This window comes from Aythya ferina, assembly GCF_964211825.1.
Source record: "Aythya ferina genome assembly, chromosome: 10".
In the NCBI taxonomy this organism is placed as follows: domain Eukaryota; kingdom Metazoa; phylum Chordata; class Aves; order Anseriformes; family Anatidae; genus Aythya; species Aythya ferina.
Window position 1 is genome coordinate 12,353,852 of NC_140306.1, and position 27,064 is coordinate 12,380,915.

Sequence of the window (27,064 nt, forward strand, 5' to 3'; positions counted from 1 at the left end):
GGAGAGACAGAGGGAGACTGGCCTTGCTGGTAGGAGAAAAGATTACAGACAGATCCCCAGACTGATCTCTGTAGGAATCCCGAACGAAACGCACACCTACGCAGACACACGAACACGTAGCCACAGAAGGAAGGTACTGGGCTATGGCTTCCCGCGACGCCTGCGTCACTGCAGAACATCCCATGGTGAACGGGGCGCTATTTTAAAAATTACTTCTAATGAGTAATAAGAATAATAAAACACCCATTTTCCATTCTCTAACCTAATGGAATATACGTATAAGTTCACAGCATCTGTACAACAATGTCACGTCCAGAGCATTTCTCCAGAATTGGAAAGATCAGGTTCCCTTCCTGAAAGAGCAAAGCTGAACACACCCACGGCAGAACTGATGACAATGTGCAAAAAAAAGGAGTACAGGAAAGCATGTAGGAATGTTTCACTGTGTCGCTTAATTTAGAAACATAGGTCAAACATACATTTGATGGGTAGGAAAAAAGGGTTACTGGACAAGAAAATATAGATGTTTCCTAAACTCTGCTTCCTCTCCTAATCCCTCCCATTCCAGTTCTCAAGCTGCCACACGTCAATGAATCAAACTTTGACCTCAAATCGTGCAGCAGGAGAATTAGTTAAATGCTTGAACTAAATATTGCTCATAAAAAGCTTGAACTAAATATTGCTCATAAAAATCTATTTCGTTTTCTTAACTGCAAGCTTTCCAACTGGGAAAGGAGTTTTAGGCCCCGACACAGTCTAAATTGGTAGGAATAGAAGTTTCTCTTCTATCCCAACCCAAATAATCTGGAAAAGATACAAACTCGCACATGGAATTCCTTTCCAGGAGAAACTCAGCATGATATTTGCTTAACCAGGAGGAATTCTCTACGTCTAAACGATCCTTGAATGATCTCTTCATTTCTGACCATACTTCCTGTAGTCCTTGAAACCACTTCAAGTATGATGGGTCTCTGCTGACCCTTGCGGCTGCCGTTCAGCGTTCCAGGAATTCCTCCTGACCAGGACCCGGAGCATCTGCTACAGCATCTCCTGGGCCCAGCAGCCCTGGGACAAACCCACCTCAGCTTGGCTGCCAGGTCAAGCGCTACCGTGAGGTCATTCCAGCAGAAAAAGATCTCAGACCCTGCCTGCACAGCTGCACTCACCAAAAATTAAAATATTTTTTTAAAAAAATCTAATAACACGTCTCTTTCATTTTATAATGCATTTATATCATAATATAGGTATAATCCCTGGAGCAGAGCAGCCACGGCCTGGTGAGTAAGCACAAAATAAGCCCGTGCAATGGCCTCGCAAACAAAATAAATGCACTGCCGGATGACATCTGGCCACACAGGTGGAGCCGGGTGAACGGCAGCTTCCAACGTTTTCAAGAACAGATTAAGACTCGGGGATAGAAATGGGTCCCACCCAGACTCATTTTGCTTTTAATTGATAGTTACTGAGCTTTTACCTTTATTTAAAGTTTGTCTAGCTGAAAACTGATAACCACAGTCTCAAATATTAAAAGAGCAAAGTGTTTATTAAATAAATATTGGGTAGTCATTATGAAGCTTCTCTTCCAGAGAAGGTTATGACTACAATTAAAAAAAAAAACAAACAACATTCAAATCCTAAATAGAATAGGACTTCAGTGACTGTGTCTTGGCCCCGTTTGTCAGTGCATCACAGTTATTACTCCTGGCTCGCCACCTTACCAGCAGCAACCATTTCTCAGACCGTGGAAAGGAGGTTGCACCTTCCCTACAAGCAGGCAGAAGACTGTTGCATTAAACTAACGAGGGAAGCTTTGCCTGTGGAAAATATCATCATTCAAGTTTCCATATTGGTGGCATAGCTGGAATATCTAAGTAATCATACGAGTGTTTTCTTGGACTAGTTTTAAGATTACTGCATGAAAGGAAACGCTTTGAAGTTCTGGCAAAAATGAGAACTGGAACTGGTGGCTTTGTATCCTGCTGGGCCTTTCAGGGGCCATAAGCATATATATAGAGAGCAGTGATTAGGTCAAGCTTTTTTACTGCTTTCAAGAAACATTTCTACATCTGAACTTTTCCTTAAGAACAGAGAAAAGGAGGCAGCAGCTCTCCCTGTTTTGCTCCTGGCCAGCAAAGTGGCTTTACGTGATGCTCTGCAGATACACAAGGATGGGCTGAAGGATCTTGTATTCCAAGGTCTGCTCCTGCACAGAGGCATAAGGAAACAAGCCCAGAAAGGCTGTGAACTTCAGGTGAGCCCATCTCTGTGGTCTGTGCACATGCAAAGACATCTTGCTGCCTTCTCCACCACACAGGCCTGCTGAAGCCACAGGGAAGACGTCTTGCAGACCTCGTCTGGTGACTTCTTCCGAACCTCTGCTGGGCCTTAGGTTCTTGCAGGAACACGGGGCCACAGCTGAAGGCAAGACTGCAGCAGAGACCCCGCTGGCCTCCCCCAGTGTGGGTGGCACTCTGTCAGACAGCTTTCACTGCACACAGGGTCAATCCCTATCCGCCGTATCCTATCTGCCTCCACAAAGACAGTAAGACATGCAAACAAAGTTCACAATGATGTTATTTTGATGTGTAAACAACAATTCATGGCCAAGACAAAAAAAAAAAAAAAAAAAGGCAAAATATATAATATTGAGTCTAGTATGGCACCAGTTAGCTGAGAATATCCTTTTTGCTTCACCCTCCTTGCTTCAATAGGATCAGTACTTTTTAATGCGATCTTTATCGCATCATCTTAAAAGATTACTCAATTCTGTTGAAGCATAATGAACTGCGGTGTAAAGTATAATTTCCTAGGATTTCACACAAGATACTCTAAATTACACTGATTCCTGTTCCAGATGTGCAAAAAGATGTGCTGAATTTTAAAGGATGCAGAGAAGATGCTATTAAATACCCACTAAGTTAGCCCTTCTCTAGAAAGTGCTATATGTAGATATAATGACCACTGAAAGAATCCGGAAAACATAGACCATATCCTAAGGCAGTGATGCATCAAACATGTGCTGAAGCCCATAAAAATAAGTTAAAGGCTGTGTTGACAGACAGGATGAAGGGAAAATCTGTTTCTGGGATTAGTAGTTACAAAAGGTCTTCCAGATTCTGAAGGAATCACAGGATGAGATTTCCAGATGGCTAACCAGGATCTTAGGAAGACCAGAGAAGAGGCACGTGTCCCTAAAGTCACCAGGCACAGCAAATCTTCTGGGTAAATAGTATCTCAAGGTATTCCTGAGAACCTTCACGTGAAGGTGGCACCCAAAATATCCAAATGAGGGCAGGCTCTCGAAAAGCGGTCAAAATCTTCAAACGTATAGTTTCCCTCAGATTTTAGCCTGAGCTTGGGTTTTAGAGTAAGCAAAACACAGCAGATAGCATAAAAAGCAAGTGTGTGGCCCCTTCCAAACCATCTCAGCAGCACTGGAACCCTTTGCAGGGCCAGGTGCTGGGCTGATGGGTCGGTCTGTAAGCATTTCCCCCACTCTGGCTGACAGCTTGGCAGCGCTGCAAGCAGCAACAAGGAAAAAAGGCAACAACCAGATGAGAGAAATCAGGAATCTGACCCAAAAGCTCATAAGACAGACCTGGCTTAAGGCCAGAGAGAAGTGGCAACAGCCACCAGAGTCTTGTGTCCTTCCACGAACAGTACCCATGAAGTTGCTTGCTGACACATGAGCCCATGTCCACACACAGAGTGCTAGGAAACGGGCAGCATATACCTGCTTTTCTCATGACAATTCAACAGAAATCTGTTCTTTTTGGTAAATGTGGCATAGAAAATCGAGATGAGGAGAAAGCGGGGCTTTCTCTTTCCAGCAAGCAGAGGTATCAGTGCACTGCAGCCAAGGGCCAGCCTGCACCGAGGTGGAGCCCACCAGGCTGTGGCTCTCCCCATCACAGCAAATTTTCTCCCACTCAGGCACAAAACCGATGCGTGAACCCAGCCCGGACAGTGCTCTTGGCTGCTGACAGGACAACTTCAAAAGCTGAATGACAAGCTGTAGAGCAGATGTTCACCCCTGGCAGCAACTACAGCCGTGCCGTGGTGCATCATCTTGCTTTTTAAGCCACGGCCAGAAAGGATGCGCGTTTCCTACAGGCTGTGTTATATGAAGGAGGCTGAACCTGAACGTGGTGATATTTTCTGACAGACACCAGCAAACTTCACCACCAAATTTTTCTCTGGTAGGAAACCAAGCGCTTCCCCGACAGTTCATCAGTGCCCTGAGCACCAGCACCTCTCCGAATGACTAACACACTGAATCACAGCAGCAAGGCAGTGGTTCCCGTTACTTTATGGTTCAGGCATCATTTACAAAAGGCCTCTGGAGGAGTACAAAAACAGATTTCTGGAGGAAGCCTGAAGAGGACAAAAGAGCTGCCTGTGTTTGCCTAGCATTTCCCAGCAGGCTGCAAGCACTAATTTTCACACAGTTTAAAAAAAAAATAAATAGTTTTTGCTAATAAATTACAGTTTGATTCACAAAGCTGATCTGGCTCAGGACACGGCATCTCTTCAACATGCAACGTGAAGATGAATCAGATGTAGCTCATAAGAACATCATTCTTAACATTTGCTCTTCCAGAACTATTTAAGGTTCCTGTTCTATAATAAAAGATGATGTCATTCTTAATAAATGTAATGGTGCTCAGACCAAACCTAGGAAACCAGTCTCTTTGCTCTAAGAGTTTAGAAACCACGTTAACTTTCTTATCAGGTAGGAGAGTGTAAAAACTGGCCATGGTATAAATAGAAACATAGATAAAGAGAAAAATGTGCAAAAGTAACTGAAAACACATACTTGACACATACTTCTTTTGTTCCTAGAAAACTGGCTAAGTCAAAAGTGATACAGTTCTCATTGCTCCCCCTCTGTCCATGTTAGGGAGATTAAACTTCCACACAGGAGAGCTGTAACTGAAAAGTATTGCCATTATTCTAAGCACAAATAGCTTTTTCTCTAATACCGAGCATGCATGTCGCCTCCCCTCTCCCCCCAGCTTACATTTTACGAGAGTTTGAACAGTCAGAGAAAACTCTCCTTCCACACGGTCAGGATGTTAAGATTTCAACCTCCTTGCAGCAGGAAAATAAAGTCATCTTCTTTGCAATGCCACCGCACTGAGCATACACACAGCACTTAAAGAGTAATGCATGAACTGATCTCTGCCATTGCTGAACACTGCAGTGATCCCGAAGCAGGTCTTGGTCCTGTCATGTCTGCAGATGCTCTGTTAAGGACTCCAGGGACATAGAGCAATTACTAGGGTTTGTTTCTGCTTTCCAGGAGCAGTTCTGTTTAGGAGAGAATAAAAAGGGATTATTTTTACCTTATCATTTGGACTAAGAGGGTGTGAATTGAATATGTCTTCCCACAGGGATGCATCTAACAGCTAAGTGTTATAGTGCCACGTAACAGGGGGGTTTCTCACAGGTAGTGTACCCAGCCCTAGAGGCTAACAAGGGTGAAGAGTGGGGCCCAATTAGCAGCACAGCTGGGGGCTGCGTGGTCGATAACACTGCTGTGTTCAGGCCACACACTGAGGGCTGTCCAAAGGTCTTCTGGTTTGGAGTGGTTTGTTTGTTGGATTTGTTTTGCTTTCACAGAATCACAGAATTTTCTAGGTTGGAAGAGACCTCAAGGTCATCGAGTCCAACCTCCAACCTAACGCTAACAGCCCTCCACTAAACCATATCCCTAAGCTCTACATCTAAGCGTCTTTTGAAGACTTTAAGTCTTCAAAGTCTTTAAGACTGTTATACTTGACATCTGATTCTGGTAAAAATAACAAACCATCTCATTTTACTTAACATCAAATTTACATTAAAACAGTACTGTAAACTGCATTGTCTGAATCTGTGGGACTGTAGGAAGTCTCTATAAGGCATTTTCCATTTGCATGTGTATAGAGAAGAAAACATTTAAGTGAAGATAATTTTTTCCATATATATTCTGTACCTTATTATATACAAGAGAGAACAAGACAAAACAAAATTAGAACAAAGATTCTTTGAAGTTTCCAAAGAATCTTTGCCGTAACCATAGGGATGGCCAAAGCAAAGCTCCACGGATGAAACAACGGATGAAGCAACAAATGCATCGAGCGCGTCTCACTCAGAGCACAGGATTTAGCCAACACAATACCCAGACCTCGCAGAGGACGTGCTGACACCAACATCCTATTTCCTACAGCAGAAGAGGTCGACAGGTCTTACCTTCTCCTGACGCAGTCACCCTTCATTGTGCCCCACAACAAAGCCTGGCTACGCCTGTCCCCATGATGGCCCCATACCAGGGGCACAGGGCACACTCACTGTGTGAGGTGACCGCCGCTACGCCTCACCCTATGCTTCCTGCAGCAGTGATGGCCGAGGCAAAAGCCTTTGCTCCCTGGAGACCACAGTGACTAGAAGGCGATCTCTAACTAAACACCCTGGAAGGGATCGCTACCTTCTTTGTTGTTCACCTGCTGGATGCTGTGAGCAAAGCTCCATGTAAAGCAGAAGGAGCCTGCATGCGGGCCCAGCCTCGGCCGCTCAGGCGGCGCTGAGTGGTGGTGACCTCGCAAGGGCAGTAGGAAACCCGGGCCCCAGCTGAATGCCAGGAAGGGGACAAGAATGGAGCAGGCTTCCCAAAAGGTTCAGCAGGCACGGAGCAGGAAGGCAGACGCTGTCTCCAGGGCCCCTCTCTCAGGCAGTGCTCTAAGCAGCACCATTGCCTTGCTGTCTCCGAAGCCGTGCCTCCCGTGCGAGGCAGGCCAGCTCCCCGCCATGCAGGCCGCTGGTGGCTGCAGGACATCCACCAGGCAGCAGCAACCCAGCAGGCAGGGACTGAGGACACAGGGGTGCTCCTCCAAGGCCGTGAGAGGGCTTCCCTCCTCTGAGGCAAAACCCAGGAACCCCCCTCTCCTTCCCAGGCCTGCTCGCCTCACCCTTCCCTTCCTGATGCCCCCCGTGCCTCTCTGCTGCGTGCTGTGAGAACTTTCCCCAAACACACAGTTTCTCCCCCATTTCCTTCCTCTCAAGACACCTGGAGCTTCCTCCTGCAGCAAACCCTGCTGCCCCCCTGCAGTGACACCGTCCAAGCCTCGCTTCCCAGGCCCTCGGCTGGCTGTGACCTGGGAACAGCCACACCAACAGCACGGGGCTGCTGGGGTGGTGAACTCAGAGACAGCACGGCTAAAGATGTGAGGGCTTTTACATGCTGAAGATGACAGGTAGCTTATTTCAGCACAAATAGCCTGACATCCTCGAGGAAAAACAGAAGCAGGAACTACTGGCAAGGACTCTCTAAAGAAAGCTGTAGGGGAAGCGTTTTCCATCATGAAATGTGGGATAAAATGCATTCGAAATTTCTGTTTTGACATCTCAAGCTGTTACGGGAAGCTTCTCGTTGAAGAGAGGCAGTTCTGCATGCAATAAGCAGCGCAGCACCGAAAGAAAATTCCTCTCCAGTTTCAATGCCAGTGTAAGAGTTATTGAGAGGCAGCCAATATATTTGGGGATGCTTTTTACACTGCCCATTGCAAACAAAGAGGTGCCTCAGCAGGGATCTGCAGACACAGCAATTACCATTAATATCGACTCCAACTGCACCCTTTCAACACAGTGGATTTTAAAAGCCTGAAATGCTTTCAGTTTTGCCTGAATCCATCCCATTAAAACAGAACTGAGAAGCACAAGGCTTCATTATGCTAAGACAGACTGCACAGGTGAGTTTTATACAGTGCCCTGCTACATCAAGCTTTTTCTGCTCTACTGTTCACTTGGTTCAAAAATACAGGTAAACACACAGCTTGGATGGCTGTTAGAATGTGTAGTTGTAAAATCGAAGTTGCATATGTACACTTAACACACAACTTGGACTCCAGCTGGGAGCCAGAAGGCAGACTACAGGATATTGAGATACAAAAGACCGTGCTTTCCACCAGAGTGTAAATGTTCAGAGCGCAATCACACGGGCATGGCTTAGGTCCAGTTCTCCCACCCTGGGCACTTGGACATGCTGGCACAGATGTAATCACATTTCCTGAATCAACCTTAGATCTCACTTCTCCAAACCCACCAGAACCCACATTTGCTCACTGAATCATCTTAACCTGCATGACTGCACAGAAAGGCACAGCCGGAACAGCCAGATGCAGGCAAGGCCGTTATACCTGCCCGTGTCTGTAGACAACCATGATACAAAGCAGGGACAGAAACAGCCACCACCAAGGAAGCGTGGTTGACTGGATGCTAAGGCCTCTCTAAATGCTGCGCTTGGCTTGAGCTGCTTTTGAACAGGTGAGCTAACTGCATACAAGATTTGGATAGCAACAGACCTCAGAAGGATTATCTTTCAATTTTTCATGTTCCAAGAGACCTCTTTTCACTTTTTTTTTTTTTTTTTTTCTCAGCTTGATTAGTCAGAACATGGAAGGGTGAAGCAGTGGTGTCCGTAACCAGCGTTAACAGGATGTGACTCCACCATGACTCATCAGCCTCTTCATCCTCAATTGGAGACGGCTGCTTGCACATGTATTACTATTACCTACGGTAATCCTCATCAAGACAAACATCTTTGCATGCTTGTCTCACAGGTAGCAACCTTCCCCTTAAACAGTTATAACTTGGTATTTTCACAGTATATTCACACCAAAAAGGACTGAAGACCTCCAATACGTGCTCAAAATCTAAAAAAAATAGCACAGCAGCTTCCCAATGAAACGTCCAAGCCATCAGGATCTAGCTAAACCTGAATCCCACTTATAGTACATGAAATAAAAAAAAAGTTGACCTGTATAATTGCAGAATATAACTAATTACCCATTTATTTATTTATTTATTTATTTATTAGGTTTTCAAACTTACCATGCTTTAATATTCTTCAGTGAAATGGTTTTCATGGGAATTGGAAAACATTTACATTAAATGAACCAAATTAACACCACTGTTATATGAGTCTGTGTGTATATGAGTAGAGTTGAGATGCTTTTGAAAAAGACCTCTGCCAGTTCAACAGCTGCATCTTCCATCCTGATACACGTTTCATTAATGCTTCATCAATGAATTTCCTTGCCCACCTAGGGGCGTTCAGTAGCAAGGACTCCCAGCAGACCCAGACCCACTTCCTGAGCAGATGCTGGATCCAATACATCTGATAAAGCAATTCAGTCCCACCAAAGAAATATCCCCAAAGCACTCTTTCTGATGCAATTATTCCAGTATTTGTTTCTTAATTACTCAGGAAAGCATCAGCTTGGGACAAATATGTATTTTTACCACTCTCTCTAGTTTTGAAATGAGAAGCACCATTTAAATCAAGATTTTTGTTGCTTTGCTATTAAAAATACTCTCCTGAACAGAGGCATGGATGTACTTGGGAACACCCTCGCTCACTGCATACACAGTGTAAAGTAATAATAATGGAGATTGTTAATCAGCTGTTATTGGCTAGGACATAACTGAGAACATATAAACATGATACTATGCAGCAGGTGCGTGATGGCAGCAACATGAAATTTACTGTTTAAACAGACTGATGAGAGCCCTTTACATCTGAACGTTCTGGAAACTAAGGAGGACTTATAACTCAGAGAAATCTCAGAGGAAGGACGTACGGACGTACTACTGTTGCAACACGTAGGGCCAGGACAGCAGAGATGCTGACACCTGGCCAACCAAAATCAGCAAGTGCAATGAAAATGACCATGAAGTTGCTGCAGGCTATGTGTTCACTTGCGTGCCATTGCAGTAAGTATGAAATGGGGAAAAAAAACCCTGAGCAATACATTTCTATTACAATGCCCAGCCACAGTCAGATCAGTTACATTCTGCTACACAGAAACTGCCAATGAGCTTGACTGCTGTATACAATTGAAAAGAACCACTTTGATATCAAACCTAAGCAGCCTGTAATACTGATACTGAATTCTCAGGAACAAAAAAAAATTATCACCATTTTCCACCCACAGCATTACTCAGAAAAAAAAAAACAAACACTAATTCAGTGTTTGTCACCTTGGTCTAAGGATGAGTACTTTGCACTGGCATCTGGGAGACAGGCACCCAAGACAAAGTTACTGGCAGATGGAGTAATATCTGGTACCAACAACATCCACAAAAAGCAGTTAGATATGTTTAACACTATAGGCTTTTTTCTTTAAAAGCCAACATCTAATGCACCTGGTAGAATGTTTTAATGTCAACTCAAAGTTTAACTTTTTAGAAAGAGAAACAGAAAAGAGAGAAGCTAGCTAGGCTTTTACACCAGGACTTGTCAGGGCCTGGCGTGCAACCATGCTAACTCAAACCCCAGCCTGTGCTGGATCCAAAGCACACAGCAAACACAGAGGAAACTTTCCCCCTCGCACGGCCACAGCTTGCTGAGAGCCACCTGCCTGCCCTCGGTGACTGCCCTTCTGACGAGCCAGCACTGATCAGAGCTCCACAAGTACATGGTATTTACAGCACAGGTTAGCAGCTGTAGGCTTTTCGGTTTTCTTATAGGATGATCCGCGAACGACGTCCCCAAATCTGTGAAAGATGGCACTGAACAAACCAGGGCCGCACTCACACCGTGCACCAAGTACTGCCAGCCCATCTCGCCCTGGTTTTGTGAACAAAAACAAGCACTGCTTGGAGCCCTGCTTTACCTTGGAGCAGGGGAAGAAACATTGTGTGTCTGTGAACCCCAGTTGTACCAAATAAACAGTTAAATAAATCCAAATTTATTTTAAAAGTACGTTTTAACTGGTTTCATTAACGAGTTGTCATCTGTTGCAATAAGGCAGTGCTGCATGTTACTGGGAAAATGTAGAGTGCTGAAATTTGGAGTTAGGCTGAATGAAAGACCATGTACAATACAAATCAACTTTCTGTTGTGTTGTAGATTTATTCTTGTAAATTTTACTGTTTATTCATCCCAAAAGACACATTGTATATTCGGAACATTTTAAATACGAGTTACTATATTCTTCAAGACAAGTATTGTTGCTGCATCAAACTGATGACACATCCAATAAAGTATTTTCCAGAGTAAGAACTCCTAACAAGAAATATAAATATAATATTGACATAATGGTTTGGCATGAAAAGATTAAAATAACTCCATTCCATACTGAAACCCTTACATGAACACTCGTAGTGTGTGTGTGTGGTGATTCTAAGGGATTTCTATCAGAGGGTACTGAAACAAATACAAGCTAGATTTTGGATGAACTTTATTCCAATGGAACAGAACAATCACTTTTCTCTTGTTACTCATCAGGTCTGAGAAAATTACGTAAGCTTTGGTTTACCTTCATCAGATATGGTAAAGAGAGAACATGCTTAGAGGCACACCTGCATTTTCAATATATCTCCTGACATAATGAAATAATTACATATAATGAAATAATTACATCTCCATACTAACCTTCCTTTGCATGGTTGCTAAACGCAAGCAATTGTGATCTATTTTACCACACGCAAGCGCAATCTCAAAGAGCAGTTATACACATGCACACATATCCTTGGTGCATTAGAAGTGTTACATTGCCAGCACTGGAAATAATGCTCAGGCAGTCTCTGTAGGTTGAAAAATTTAGTCACATGAATAATTTGGAATTAGAAATGCCTTTGAGAGGCAAGTGGCAGTAAGAGGCAGCAATATAGCTAGGAGAAAAGGAAAAGATGTATGGTCTTGGGAAAACTGAAAACTTGGGAAAAATGCTTCAGCTCTAATCGAATCACCTAGTAATCTATGGGAAGCAATCAGTACAGAATGCCAGAACATAGAATAATTTATAACTATCAAAGCATTTTTTTTTAAATAAAATTCTTTTTTTTTTTTTCTTAAAGTGAATTTATTGGCGTTACTATACCAAGAATTCTGTAAGTCATTTGACAGCCCAATATAAATGATTGCTACACTACTAGCACTGCTACTAATAATCCAGATTAAGAAACAGCTGACATTGCAAAAACAAAGTGAAGTAATCATTGTGTGTTTTCTCTACTGTCCTGCAGAGATCTGGGATTTGGCTCACTACCATTCAACATTTTTTGATCAATAATGTAGAAAAGCTTTAACAGTCATTGCTATTAAAACCTGAAAGGAAAAAAAAAAAAAAGACGAACCAAACAAAAAATAGCAAAAACAAAAGAACACTGACGATGGTGAACAGTAATGGGAACAGCTTTCTGTCTTGCGCTGCCCACTTACAGCAGTTACTGCTGAACAATCCTGCAGTCAGATACCACGCGGCTGGAGTGATGTGAGGAATGCACGGATTTGATTCGCAAGATTAAAATCCAAATGTTAGAGAAGCCAGTGAATACCAGAAAGGTCCTAGGGATCTGGTAGGCAGCCAAACAGGATTATCAGAGTGGGATACAAAATGTATTATTTATCCCATGTTAGTAAGGTTGTCACTGTAAGAGCATGTTCTGTTCTGGCATCCCCTCCAAAAAAAAAACGCTCACACAATTAGAAATAATTTTAGAAGCTGACAACAAAAATTAGAGGAATGAAGAAAAAAAAATAAGAAACTCAATCCATTCACATAAAATAATATTAGAAGGTATTTTAGAAAATTAGGTATTTATTTAAATGGAATTTTGATCATGGTGTGTCAAATGTCTGGATCAGGACAACACTTGCAGTAGCAAAACATCCTCTAAAAGAGATGCACTGAAATCTAACAGCTGGGAGCCCAAACCAGATGAATTCAAGCATTATTTTTTTTTTTTTAATAACAAGAGTACAGTAATTGCTCAAGTAACTTACCTAGAGAAGTGACCAACTCTTTCCCTGAAGTTCTTAATATTTCTTTCTAAAATATGTGCTGTAATGCAGCACATATTGACATTATGTTTCTGATATTAAAATCAGTGAAGTTTTGTGACTGCGATACCCAGAGCAGTAATCAGATGTGAATTCCCTCCACCTTTGAATGAATGGAAATTTGAGTCTCTAATGGCCATTACCACTGAAACTTTTGTTTCAACTGCTAATTTGCCTTCTACTTCTAATTTGCCAAGCCAAATCTGATAATATGGTAGCAGTTCTTAAAGCAGTAATGGGTGCAAATCCTCTCCAAACAGAAGAACCTGGCTCTATGGGCAAACCTTTTACTAATTTGAATACTTACTAATTTGAACTAGCTGGCACAAAATAAAAACCTAAGGAAGCAGGAAGGACTGGGAGACACATACTGCAGCCTGATTCCTGCCAGAGGAAGATGGACAGAGGGACAGAAGAAAGGAAGGAAGGGATTGTGTGTCCAGAAGTGCACAGAGGGACTGGGAACATCAAGGCACCTGGATCTGAGGAATTCAGAGCAGTTGTTTGCTAGAAACAAATCACCCTTAGAACAGATTCAGAGGTATGTGCTTGGAAGACAGAAGGGGAGAGGGAATATGGCTTCTAATTCTTTCCTTTGACCTACTGATATTTTAAAGAAAACTCTTGAGACAAGTTGCTAAGGGCAGATGAAAAACCAGAGGGGATAAAAGGCCCCAGGGGGAAACCAGCCAACTCGTTGCAGAGCTAGTGTGAGCTACAGCAGCTTCCTGAAAGCCCCTGGGGCTGGGGTGACTGGGTGTTTTAAAGCACTCGGGTGCTGCTGGTGGAATGAATCGGCAGGGCATTTACCACAGAGAAGACTGAAGCTGAAGAAATGACTCTTGCAAACGACAGAGCCACACAGATTAAGGCAGGAGACATTCAAAATGTAAAGCACGCTGAAAATTTGAACAGATGATATACTTCAGAAAACTTAATTTAAAAAATTTAAGAATATACCCTCAAAATATACCTTTGCCTCAGCTATCAGTCATTTGACACTAAATCTCCCTAAGACTGTTTTATGAGAAAACTGCAGTATATTGTGCAGGCTCACAACTCTCTATTTAGCACCAAAACATCCAGAGAGTCTGGAAGAAGGGTCAGGAAGACTCTGGAAGAACACCTTTAGTTCAGCTGTAAGGAACAGCAAAGTTACAGTACATTTTTTATGTTGTACACCAAAGGCCTGTTGCTGTAGTAGTCCCCAGGAAGGCGGAATTGCTATTAGAACTTAAAAATAATAGTAATAATAAAAAAAAGTGCCTCATCAAGACACCAGAGAAAAACTGAAGAAGTATTCGGACATTTTATTATGATAAATTTTCCAAATTGAACTAGTAACCAATAAAATAACTCTCAGATGTATTTTCCTAGTATGAGAAACCTTTTTAAAACCTCAGAGTTTGGTTCAAGTTCAGAGCACTCATTTTACAAGTAGACTCAGAGCATCTTAAATGCTTGTGAAAAGCTGTTCTTGTTGCAGGAATTCCAAGGCTTAGCTAATCAAGCCTCAAAACTAAAAAGAAAAAAAAAAAATCTGAATGTAAAAGAGCACAGATATTTACCATAAACAAACACAATGAAAACCAGCTGAAAAGAGAGGTTTGTGGACAGGCTGCTTACAAAACTTCACTTGCTGCTTTAGTGTCAATGCGCTGGAGAACAGTAACTTCCCATTCCCCAGCCCTTCTCCAGGGATTCTCAGGGAGTGAACTGTGCTGATTCCTGATCATTTTGAACATGCAAATGTCAAGAACTCCTGGGAAAGGCCTGGTATTAGGGAAACACAGGTATAATTGTAAGCATGAGCACCCATGCAATGTGTACTATGCATCTGTGTATGCAATGTAAATATGCACACATGCACGTAATTAATCTTTCTCCTTTAATACAGCCATGTTGGGTCTCAAATTTCAGCTCTCTGATGCACTAAAGATTTCTGAAAACACAACATTTGTCTTTAATACAAAACCAGGCCTACGTCACAGGCAGCACTGCTCAGTATGGGGCACCCGTTGGCAGTGGGGGCCCCCAACCGATGTGGGTCCAAAGGAACTCAGCCCCTTCCCCGCTGCGAGCCACGAGGGACCCCTGCTCCTGGCCTCTGCTCCACCTCCTCACACCATGTCTACATGCTACCCGCAGGGAGGAGGGAAGAGGATCAGTTGGAAAAGTGGCTGAAAGGGACAACCGGGGAGTGCAGGATGCTAAGGAACAGAGGCAGCATCAGGCTCCCTTCCCCCAGAAGGGCTTTCCATATCCACAGCCACTGCTCCTGCGATCTCATGACCTCTGCCACAGGCGCAATCCAGCTTTCAGCTGTAAAAACTTTATTATTTTCTCCCCAGCAAGAACGCTCCCAAGTTCTTCATGGCCCTCTCCTCCCCCCTTTCTTTCTGAAAGCCACAGACAGGAGAGAGATCAGCTAGACAAAAACCAGTGCAAATGTGAAATACAACGTAAAAAAAAAAGTCTTTTGATATTACTGAACATGCTGCAGACATTGTGCCTAGTACTCGTGGCAACATCTAGCACAAAAGAAACTTAGCATGAGTATTGTTTTCAAATGAGATTCAACTCAAACATGCATAGGGAGAGTAAAGTTATTTTATTAAATCATGCACATCACGTGTGTTAGTGCAAATAGTTTAATCTGTACTCCAGAAATTCTATTGTATTTTTATATCTTTACAAAATAGATTTAAAACAATTATTTACTTTAAAAAATGTAATTCTGAAGTTAAGCATTTCAGAACAATATTTGCAATAACCTATATACAAGAGGTACTGAGTACCACTGGCATACGAGTGTTCTGTGGTTGGGTGGCCTCCTGCAACTGAAAATGATGAAATGAATGAACTAAATGACAATATTTTCTACAAGTCACTTGCGGACTTATTTCCATAACTAATAATCCTCCCAAGAGCAAATCCCATGTAACTTAAGATAGACCCTTTGATTAAAGGACAATGACCCTCAAAACTTTACAAGGTAAATTATATACTAAATTTCTATTTAAATATTTAAACTACCTGTTGATTGCCATAGAATTGTTTAAAGCCAATTCAAATGTTGAGATTATCTCCCTATGTTGAAGCTTTCTTTAGCAGAGCCATTTTACTTTACCATTCTTTAGCATATTATTTAAGTCTTTAATAAACTTTTTTGACAGAACTGTTGAGCTGAACAAGACAACTAGAGTCTACATTTAATTCAGCACTAACTACAGTGATTCCCACCAAAAGTCAGCAAAAAGCAATAGGCATAGTACTTGGATAAGGAAAATAAACTTTGTAATGGGGACCACTGCATCGTACTTACAGCCATGGGATGAGGATGCACAAAATTCTACTACCAAATTAAAATCATATTCACCTGACAATACATTACCAGGAATATGATTCCAATTTTGTAGTATTTTATGTATCTTAGATTTTTTTCAGCTAATCACACTGTTGCAGTTCTCTTAATGAAGTTATGTCAATAAAAGCTTAATTAAAGAGTTTATCCAGCTCGTAAGAAAGTATCAAATGACTGAAAAAATAAATCGATACAATGTGATATGTGAGAAAGTATTCATACTTTTAAAGAACGCACCTCTTTAAATATATGAAATTTAATAAATTACATTCAAACTAAAGTTAACGTGAGTTGAACCACTGCACTATGTCCATCAAATGACCAAGTGTTTGCTCCCAGAAATACCTTAGCTCACTCAAGAACACACACATGCTTATACTCGCACACGCGCACACTAAATACTCTAGGCTGGTCTCCACCATCAGTATCTCTATCTCTTTAAGGCTGGACATGAATTGTGTTTATTCCCCAAAAGTCATTAATAAAGCAATCCTTATCAAAGAAAAATATGTTTCCTTCAAAAGGCGTGATAAGAGAAGTTTTCGTAAGTCTTGTTCCCAACAGCTCAGTGACTAACAGCAAGTAAAATGATATACTAGTTTAAAAAAAAAAAAATCATACTGAAAGGCACTGAGCACACTGCATCCGTTTTCCAAGTATCTGCAAGGTTACTTGGCTTGGGTGTCCAAATCAGAAATGTTGTTTTCCTTTTAAATCTGGCAATCAGATTCTAAAGCACGTGTCTGCAAACCTAGCTATTATAAATAATTTGGTACCAAGAAGCCTACTTTAGGCCACCATTATAGTATTCAGAATCCCAACATACTAATTTAAAACTTGCATGAAATTGTAAGCAAAAATATTGCTCACAGTATGATGAATCACAATTTTATTCCCTCTTCATAGACAGATACATTTTATACAGTTTAAAGCAAATGACCCTACTGCTGTTCTCACGCGGAGCTGTGCTGTATTAAGAGGTAAAAAGGAAGAGAATTAATCTGTTTTCCCTCAGTATATGAATGTTGCCAGCTTCTAAAGGGAGGACGGTGTATGGATTCAACAACAGTTCTCATGGAGAAGCTCTGGTTAGGCCTGGGTACAGCACCACGGCTGTTACAGCAACCAAAGCTGCCATCACAGGCATCCAAGGCCATTGTCTCTGTGTGGAAAGAAAAAAAAAATCAATATCATATTTGTTCTAATTCACACTAATCAGTTTACCCCATGGTTCCTGAAAGTCCTGAGTACCTGTTGATAGGCATCTCTAAAATGTTACCCACGAGCCCTACTGCAGGCTAGTCCTGACTTGGAGGGGCACAGTGACCCACGTTGCTCTGGCCAAGGGAGTTCCACAGCTCTTCATGACTGAAGGTCGCCAGGAGAACCAGTTCTGTATTTTCAGCTTCGTTACCGTACACACCTCAAAGAAATCTGCTATTAAACACGTGAGGGCTTAAGATGTTTAAAACATCACTTGTGCGAAGCAATCGCTAGCCAGGTGTACGTAGTACTGACATCTTTAACTTGGCTTTTGAAGGTTCAAACCCGGATCTCTGAAGTTAGTTCATAACAGATCCTAACAAAATCATTTCCAACGGACTGTCACGACATTTTATGACGACAATAAGAGAAGGACACACTGGGAGACGTTAGAGGAAATGCAAGCTGAGAGGTCAGAATACAAACCAACCACCTATTTCGCATCTTGGTTTTATCCCATCTTCTTCACAGCCATAGTGAGAAAAATAAGGGTTTACAGCCAGAGAGGAATTTCTTAGTCCGTAAATAAGAACCGAAGCTTGTTGATTTTTATTATTATTTAGAGGCAAACTCTTCATTTTTTCATAGTTAATTAAGCAATTAAGCTTTCTTCCAGGCCCTAGCATCACAGCATTGTGCAAAAGGTAGCCCATTTGCTAAAGACAAACTGAGACCATGTTAGAAGAGGCACATTCAGAACCAGTTAGAATGGAAGTCATTGTTAGAATTAAAGAAATCAGACAGATGTTAAGTGATTAGTTGATCGCTCAGCTCATCAGTATCGACAGAATGGCAATATTAAATGAAGGGTTTGCTTCAGGTAAAGGCATACCTGTGAGCATTTCACCATGCACTATTTTATACAGAAATGGCACATACAGGTGAGAGGGACAAACATACATCGACTGAACAGTAGTGCTTGTACCTTTCGCTACCACAATGGGCCGTAACACCAATACAGGAAAGCCAGGATTAGGCCGATGAATACGGCTGGGACGGGTTGTAATATGGAAGGCTAAAGAAGGGAAGGGATATTAAAAATCACTTTGTGCTATAAATCAATCAGGAAAAGATGATTTAGAGAGGGGAAAATAAGTCAGTGAGCTTTGTTTTAAATGAAATGTATTAAAGACATCTAACACAATACAGCATTATCTAATCTGGTATACAAAGTTAGTACACCATTCTACTCAAATGAATGGGAATGTTTAAAAATAAAGGGAAGGAGGCAGAAAATGTTCTAAGAAACTTCATCTCAACTTGGAATTTGCCTGTATCTTAATTCTATTTTTTGTTTTGCTTTTTGTTTTTCTTTTCTGTGTGATAGGAAATCCAAACCGGATTTCTTAAGGGAGAAAGACTCATACCAGATATTAAATTTTTCAGCTGCTTCTTCATTCCACCTTTCTCATTTTCCATCACCAGCCTCCAGGAAAAACAATCTTGTTGATGAATTAGTTACAACTATGTCCACAGGCAAACCCAGTAGTTCAGACATTTTTGTAAGGTTATAACATTCAGCACCAAGGTACTATGAACCAGGGAAGTATATTTCTGTTAGAGATACCACAAAGATCAGCATCTCTGGCAGGGCATCAGCCTTGTGAGCAAATGCAATTCTAAAAATTGATCCAATGATGCAGCTGGGCCAAACTACCAGCTAGCAAGACTTCAGGGTTCATTTAGCTGATGGTTTTATTAGATTCTGCATATTTTCTCAATTGTTTTCAGTTAACTGTAAACTACTTCACATGTTGGATATACAGCCTCTATTCTTAAAATGATAAACTAGAAGCAAAAATGGACCTAATTTCTTTTTCAGCTGTCCTTGGAAGACATCTGCTTTCTCTGCATCTTAGCCTATATATTTGTGCACACACACAGACACACAAAGGTTAAGTTCAAACCATGCTTTGTATTTTCTTAACTTTTTTGTGCTGAAGCCACCCTGATTTTGTTCAGCCAAATAAATACATGATCAATTCAAGTTTGAAGTCTTCTAAAACATTGTGATTGAAGAATAGAATCTCACAAATCATGTGCAACTCTTAAAGTAATTTCCATGCAGTATTATTTTTTTTTTTGTCATTGGTGCCACAAATCACAGTGCCATCTTCCCACAGAAAGCACATTGGTAGAAATAATCACAGCAGTGTTCAAAAAAGCGCCAAAAGTTTAAGTCAACCAGAGCAGCTAATGTTCTCAAACCATTCACATAAATAAATCCATCGTATGAAGCGCATCAGGAAATAATCAGTGACTTAATCAGTGACTACAAACATGCAAGCACAAGTAGTATACCACACTGCTAAGCGGTTCAGAACACAAAGCTTTTTTTTTTTTTTTTTTTTAGTAAAAAACTTCATCCTTCCTAAAGGGAAAGGATAAAAACTTGGTATTTAAATGATATTCTAAATGGAATAGAGAAGCCTTCTCTTTTCTAACATTTATTAGTTCACCAGACAATCTTATAGATTTGTTTATTTATAAGCTACACATATTTAAGTCTGGGGCATCCTGACCAGAGAAACAGATGATAAATATCCACCACATTAAATGAGGTTGCCTCCAAATGATTAAATTTTCCCCCTCATGAACTTAACAAAATACCTTAAAAATTCTCCTTATTGCTGAAGAGCACTTCACTAGGTGCTTCATCAACAACATGCATCCTCTATTAGAATATGAAGATATACAAAAACTCAGATATAGATGGGCTGCAAAAAGGAACAAATCCCACACTGGGAAGTCACTTTCTGCGGGACACTGCCCTAAAGGATGAAGTAATGGATAATGTTTCCAGCAAAAAGGGGACAAGAGTACTTGAAAAATTAGAGTTTGGAGCTCAGCCCAGTATCCATGATGCTTCAAATAATCCACAAGATAGACATATTTTACATTGCTGATTGTGAGTAATGCTCACTTGGATAAGCAAGCTTGTCCTGTGAGTCCTTATATGGTTGGATGCTCTTCATACCCTGACCTCTGGGCTTCAACTCTTGTAGCTCCTCTGGAAACAGATTTTGGCAACTGGTCTGGTTCCTATTTCATTTAAACACACACCTCAAATTCTTCCTAAAAAAAATAAATCCCTTACCTCACAAGCTTTCATCTGGTACTCCAATTCCCCTCACAGTATTTTAATTCTTTCAACTACCCCCCTTTTTCACTAATCACCTTAGGGCTGAGATTAGTTTTTTAACAGAACAGGAAGTCTCACATTCACAATTATTTTGTTATGGTCTCTTCTGTTAGAATGTTTTGGTTTGTTTATTTCTGCACATCTGTCTATTTCAGTAACTCAACATTGTTTTGGCATTGCAGAAGAATTCTAAAAAGGAAGCAGGTTCCAAGAGGATATTAGCGTCACAGTCATGATAACGTGAGAACAGCTTTGAGTTCTTTACATCTTTGTTTAACTATGGCAGAGGTTTACTTTCAGTAAGTGGGCTACAGTAAGAGTATTCATATCAACTGGGCATGTAGCACACAGCTGGTTTTAGGTGGTAATACCTGTAAACTTTTTATTTTGTACTGACCACTACAGGAGTTGTTGACCCACCACAGATCGTGGCAGCAGTACAGGAAGACAAACTGGTCATCTCAGAGCAGTAAGGTATCTAAAAAGGCTATAATTACCCTCTGACACACCTACCACAGTTAACATTTGGAGGATCTCAGGTGCCTCACTATAAGAAAAAGATGTCCCTAGCTGTAAACTTAATTCTACTGATAGAACCTCTCAAATTAATTGTAGCAGAAAAGATTTCCATTAGTGAATAGAAAGGATGGTTCAATTACATGTATAAAGCATGAGCTGACCAGGGATAACCACTGTTAAGAAGCATAAGCAAGAGTGAGGAGGGAACATATGTTGTAATATTCACTAATAAATAAAATAAAAGCATCTTGAAGAAGGTTGCTTAACTCTTTTGGACCGAGGTTTCTCAGCTTACGTATCAGTCTCTGAAATTAGAAAGTTTTGCCTAGATCTCATTTGCGATTAGTTAAGATGGATTATTTCAATACAGCAGATATCTAAGGCCATACTTAAAACTGTCATGGAGCTGTAAATTTAACTTGCATGCAAATTGTGCCAGTTGACCTGCAAATGACCTGCAAATTTGCACAGGTAGTACCAGAATGGAGTTTTGCATATGATATGGTACATGGACCTTTTGTGAAGGCCAGCTTTTTTCTATTCAGCACTTGGGTGTTCTCGCAATCAACAGAATTGTCATTGGTGTCATAACCAGACTTCCCCAAATATTTTGGACAGACTTACGTTGTTTCCTTTTTCTTGTAGCAGCTTCAGGTTTTCTTTACACTGTTTAAGCTCTTCTGTGATTGACTGTTTTTCTTGCTCAGCCATCTCATACTTCGCCTTCAGTTCTGAGAGCGCTGTCTGTGTTCTTTCATACTAAATGCAAAAAGAAAGAAAAGGCTGCAGATTTTTGGCCGCTCAAAGCTTGCTTACAATTGCTTAGCACCCAGCTTTCTTTTCTGCCCAGCATAACTTGCCATGGGTCAGAACATTCTCTCTTAATAAAAGCAAGGCAAAAATATTGGTTTAGATTTTCTTTTTGTTAAATTAAGATTTTGTTTCTGACTTGGAAAAACTAGGATTCCTTGTATGCTTTTTCAGGATAATTAAGCGTAAATTCTGTGATCGTGTCTAGAATGATACGAAGAAGTATAATAAATTTCATGTTAGGTATGTAATGATCTCCCCTACTACTGGAGGAGAAAACACAACTCACTTAATGACTAAACAGGCAGCAATGACATTACAACTTGCTTCAGAATCAGAAAGATTATTAGAGGTCGCATTACTTACAAAAAATCACAAGTAGATAGAATTCTACAAACAAATTAAGTCTAGAAACACAGATTAACTAGCTACATTTCTATATTAGGTTTCAAACATTTTAAGTGTCCAGAGCTTCAGAAATTTTCCACTTCAGACAAATGTAGCACCTGCCCATGCAGTATGCCATTAAGAACATACAAGTGCAGTAGTTCAGAATGAGCTCACCATTATCTCTCATTAAGTAATCAATAACATTTTTATATTACTTTAGAGTATTCTTTTTGCAGACAAATTTACCTGACCTGGAACTTCTCAGGAATATATTCACAGACAGCAAATCACTGAATAGAAAACAATGTGTTTCTTTTTACCTGGGACATTCTAGAAGTAAACTACATTTTAGTAGACTGTCACGTATATTCTGAAAAAATCAGTGCATTGAGTACTGTGTCCTTTTCCAGAAAGCTTGCTCATACTCAACTGTACTGAGTCTATCCCAGAGTGATCAATTTATGTGCTGTACCAGTAACAATACAGTAACATGACATCTATCAATAATAATTATGGACAACAGTGCATTAAGAAATTAATATGAACGGTTCACAATTAATACATCTTCATGCTAACCTCAGCACACAAGGCTAACACACAGCTTATCAACTCTTGCAATGATTTACAAAGCAAGGAAATATGAAGTAAATTAACTCATCTCTCATATCAAACAATTATTCATTACCATATGGGACAGAACTGTAAAATCTAAAAAGACAAAAAATAAAGCGGAATAAGGAGTCCTTTACATTTAAATAGTGGTCTTACAACTATGCTGATCAGTCAAATAGGTGCAAAAAACAACATTTTGTATGAAGCAAATAAAACCTTTTTCCCACGCATCAAAATCAATTGTAAAAGAAGGAAAGGCATTTAGAAAAAATAACATGCCACAGTTCTTACTGTGGATTAAGTATAAATACTGGGACAATGCATCTCGTCTTTCTACCTTATGGACAGTTTCTCCTTTTTCAAACTTGCATTCAATTTTCTCTACAGAAGTTTTTCTCTACAAGTTTTCCAGCAGTCGTCACAACAGTGGTTATTGAGGACAGAATCAATGACCTTCAATTTGTTTGTGCCACAATTTGTCTGTGCCACAATTTGTCTGTGGCATTTACCACAAACGTAAAAGAGTAAGCAACTTTACAAACATATCTGACTGCAAGCAGATTAGTAAGACTGTTCAAATTAGAAAAACAGAAAGGAATGTGACATGGATGACCTAATGACAAAGCAAAGAAAAACACTGCAGTACACAAACTAATAGCAGTGACAGGGGAAAACTTCTCTCAAAATTCCTTTATTGAAGAAAGCAAGTAACTGATTGAGACTATGGCCTTCTTCCAGACATGATCATTAGTAGCTAGGCTCAAAATGCTAGCTTTTCCTTATGCACTTGCTAATCATCTTTAGAAGCCTAGTGATCCATTATGATGAAAGGAAACCATCTCTAAAGAATGTGTAGTCCTGTTCTCAAATAAAGCTTAAACCATACTGAGTAAGAAGAATACATTTTGACTCATAACGGCTAACCAGATGATCAGGAACATTTCTGAGTAAGGGTCACCTATCTTTAACAGCTTATAAAGTAAGCTAATGCTCTTACTAAGGTAATGAATGGAAGCAAATTTAAGGAGGTTCCCAAAACACACGTAAGTCATGTTATTTGAAATCTTCCCTTTGAGATTTAACCATTGATGTATATATTGTTACCTAACATAAACGTACTTGAAATAAAAGTTCTGCTACTAAAAATTCTGAATTTTTGACATTTAAGCTTTTATAATGAAATAAAAGGAAAGTCACTGGGCATTGTATTCCTTCAAAACAGAAAGTGTTTCATGTTACCTCTTTCTGAACATCCTTTGCTTGACTCTCAGCTTCACTGAGTTGGCTTTTTAGACTAGCTGCATCCTGTTGATGTTTTTCTCTCAAAGATCCCATCTGATTTTCAAGTTCCTTTCGAGACATTTCAAGAACACTTATATTGCTGGTTAGCGCTAAACTCTGCTTCTGAGAACTGAAAAATAAAATACAATTGTTTCTTTACATACTTTAAATTTAAACAAAAGGTTTTTAAAGCAGTTTTCACTTTCAAAAGCTTCACATCTCTATTTAATACAGAAAAATCAGCTAGAAACAATCATAGAAGTGCAGATCAACATTGACTCCCTAATGCAAAGTACTGATATAAGATTGCCCACAGACCTGCTTTTAAATGCATGTGTACGCATTATCGTGTTTAATGTAATTATAATCTATACTATAACTTAGATTATTATTTTTTTTAGTTTCTTATTTTACTTTTTTTATTGGTCACTAATTATATATTATATACATGAAAGCATTGTGAAACAAACTTGTAATTTGAAGTCTGTCCAAGGTTGTTAGAAGCTTTTCATTTATTTGTACACATGCTTCTTTTCCATATTCCAGTGGTATAAGCTAATAGCAAAATATATCAGGATACCATGTAACATATCTGAGAAGTAATACAGAAGCGTCTGGGGAGAAATAAATGGCAAAACTGTTTTCTGCCAAAAACTAAGATAGAAACAAAATTTCAGTTCATTTAATCACAAACACCATCAGACATTTAGTACCAGTTTAGGGAAGAAATAAGAATAACCAACCTCTAAAGTTTCTTTGTTATCTTCCCAGACAAATACACCATGCCCTTACCTAGAAAGCTCCTTCTCTTGTCGCTGAAGTTCAGATGTAAGCGAAGTATTTTCCTTTCTTAGTGTAACACATTCAGCTTCCAGAGCATTCCATTCTGCCTTCAACTTTTCAAGTTCACCTGCAATTAATAAAATTAAATTTTGAGTACAATAATTTCACGAATGCTTCAAGCAGCACCAGCTAATAAATGGTGGAAAAGCTGGTATTAGCTGTAAAGGTCAAATTATTATAATCATGTTATATGATTTCTATTGCAATCATTTATAAAACATGTCACAGTATCTTTACTGTTAGGAAGAGCTTGTGAGCCATACACAAGCTAGTGTTTTTTCTTAATGTGAGCTTCTTTAAGGCACAAAGCAGTAGTAAATTGTCTTGCTTATATGTCTGCTCGCAATGCATATTTGAATCATATTTGATTTCACTTCTCGGCAGAAAATCAGAAACAAATTGAAAGTAACAAACAACTAAAATCCCTAGATAACCATGCCTCGGCTAAAAGTAACAGTGTTTAAAGAAATAACTAAATGGTTAAAGTAAGACCTTTGAAATAAATCAGTCTATGGTAAAATTGTTTTTTATCAAGTATTACTTGTCTTCATAATAAAATGATGGAGACTGGAGCCTCAGCTGGAAAAAGGCTTTTCTGATGACTTCTACGATTAACTAATTCAGAATTCAAAGCATATTTTACAGATGCCAGCTTCGCTGTGGCATGTAGAATATTTTAGCATGAGCTTTTAACCTCTGTTAGCAGATTCTCCAAGACCTGAAGCTATAGAACTGGAGCAGTGGCTCCAGTGTATTTACCTGCATGTATTGCAGCTAAAGTGAAGAGCAAATGAATGAGCCTAGCAGATCTGGCTCAGCACCAAGTATTTGTGCATCTCTGAACATCATGCTTCCAAAATAAAACTACATTTAATAAAACTATATGTATTTTAACATAAATGAACACAATATCATCTGTTTTATTAACCCATAGTAAATGCAGGTTTCTCAAGTGAACCTTTGCTATAAAAATTAAAAGTTCAGAAGCTACCCCTTTACAGGCTTTAGTTATACAGATTTAACTATACGGATTTTATGCAAGTCCTTTTGAAAACCTGTAGCAGTATCAATCCCTCTAACAACACAGGTTTTCCAAATGGCATTGCACTTGGCCTACTTTTGGTATCAAAAGGGTACCTAAGCTAATTTAAGCATAATTGGAAGTTTCTATTTAATGAAATACATGAAAGGGTTTTATAACACTATAAGCCTTGATACACTTCTATAAATAAGGATATAGTAAATGAGTGTGCATGCATGATGGGAAGGAGGGATAGAGGAAGGGAGGAAAGTTTGATTTATTGACATTCATCAGACTGAAAAGGATGCTGTTTGTGGTGGTTCGTGGCACTGTATTAAACAAATACCTTTCAAACGTGTAGCTTCTTCCTTGTGTTGCTCCTCACACTGCTGACACCTGAGCTGAAAACTGGCTTGTAGATTGACAATTTCTTTTTCATAATCTGAGGCATCTTTCCGCCACCGCTCAAGTTCTGCTCGCACAGTTTGCAGCTCTTCTTGAAGAGTAGAAATATCAGTATCTCGTTCTGATGCTGCCTTTTTGGCTACTTGTTGAAGGGACAGAATTTCATTCTGAGCACTGACTAGCTCATTTCGAGTGCTTGAAACTTCACTCTCCTTTTCCTCACGAAGATTCTCAATATCTTCTTGTAACCTCCGCAATTGAGCTGGAAAACATACGTTATTTTTACAATTTTTATAAACTTCATTTACAGAAAATCTAAACAAAACCCTCCTGTTCTCAACCTGCTGATGTTTAATAGAACTAAAGAAAACTAATGCAATTAAAAACATATTAATCTTAACAAATGCACATATGAGGGGTTGCGTATTACAGAGAGTTAAGAAATAAGAAAACGGGTTTGACAAAGCTTTCTTAGACAGGGTTGTTATGTGGGGGGCATTAAAGGAACTCTCCTGAAACGTGAAATCAAGATTTGGATCCAAACTTATTGTAAACAAAACCAGTATTACAGACGGAGGACACAAGAGGGAA

General features: G+C 39.9%; 1 protein-coding gene across 39 annotated transcripts in view; it reads right to left on the bottom strand.

The window, feature by feature from the left end:
* Nucleotides 1–17,059: 17,059 nt before the first annotated feature.
* Nucleotides 17,060–27,064, bottom strand: part of SLMAP (sarcolemma associated protein) — an 81,490-nt gene continuing 71,485 nt past the window's right edge. For 20 of the 39 annotated variants that reach the window (XM_084531220.1, XM_084531225.1, XM_084531212.1 and 17 more), the window contains 6 exons: nucleotides 26,415–26,735; nucleotides 24,997–25,114; nucleotides 24,163–24,334; nucleotides 21,736–21,870; nucleotides 18,376–18,465; nucleotides 17,060–17,349 (listed from right to left, as the gene is read on the bottom strand). In XM_084531220.1, coding sequence (XP_084387346.1) covers nucleotides 18,382–18,465; nucleotides 21,736–21,870; nucleotides 24,163–24,334; nucleotides 24,997–25,114; nucleotides 26,415–26,735 — 830 coding nt within the window. In that variant the 3' untranslated portion in view covers nucleotides 17,060–17,349; nucleotides 18,376–18,381. The remainder of the gene's footprint in view (nucleotides 17,350–18,375; nucleotides 18,466–21,735; nucleotides 21,871–24,162; nucleotides 24,335–24,996; nucleotides 25,115–26,414; nucleotides 26,736–27,064) is intronic. The other 19 variants (XM_084531219.1, XM_084531211.1, XM_084531214.1 and 16 more) reach the window with 1 other exon arrangement.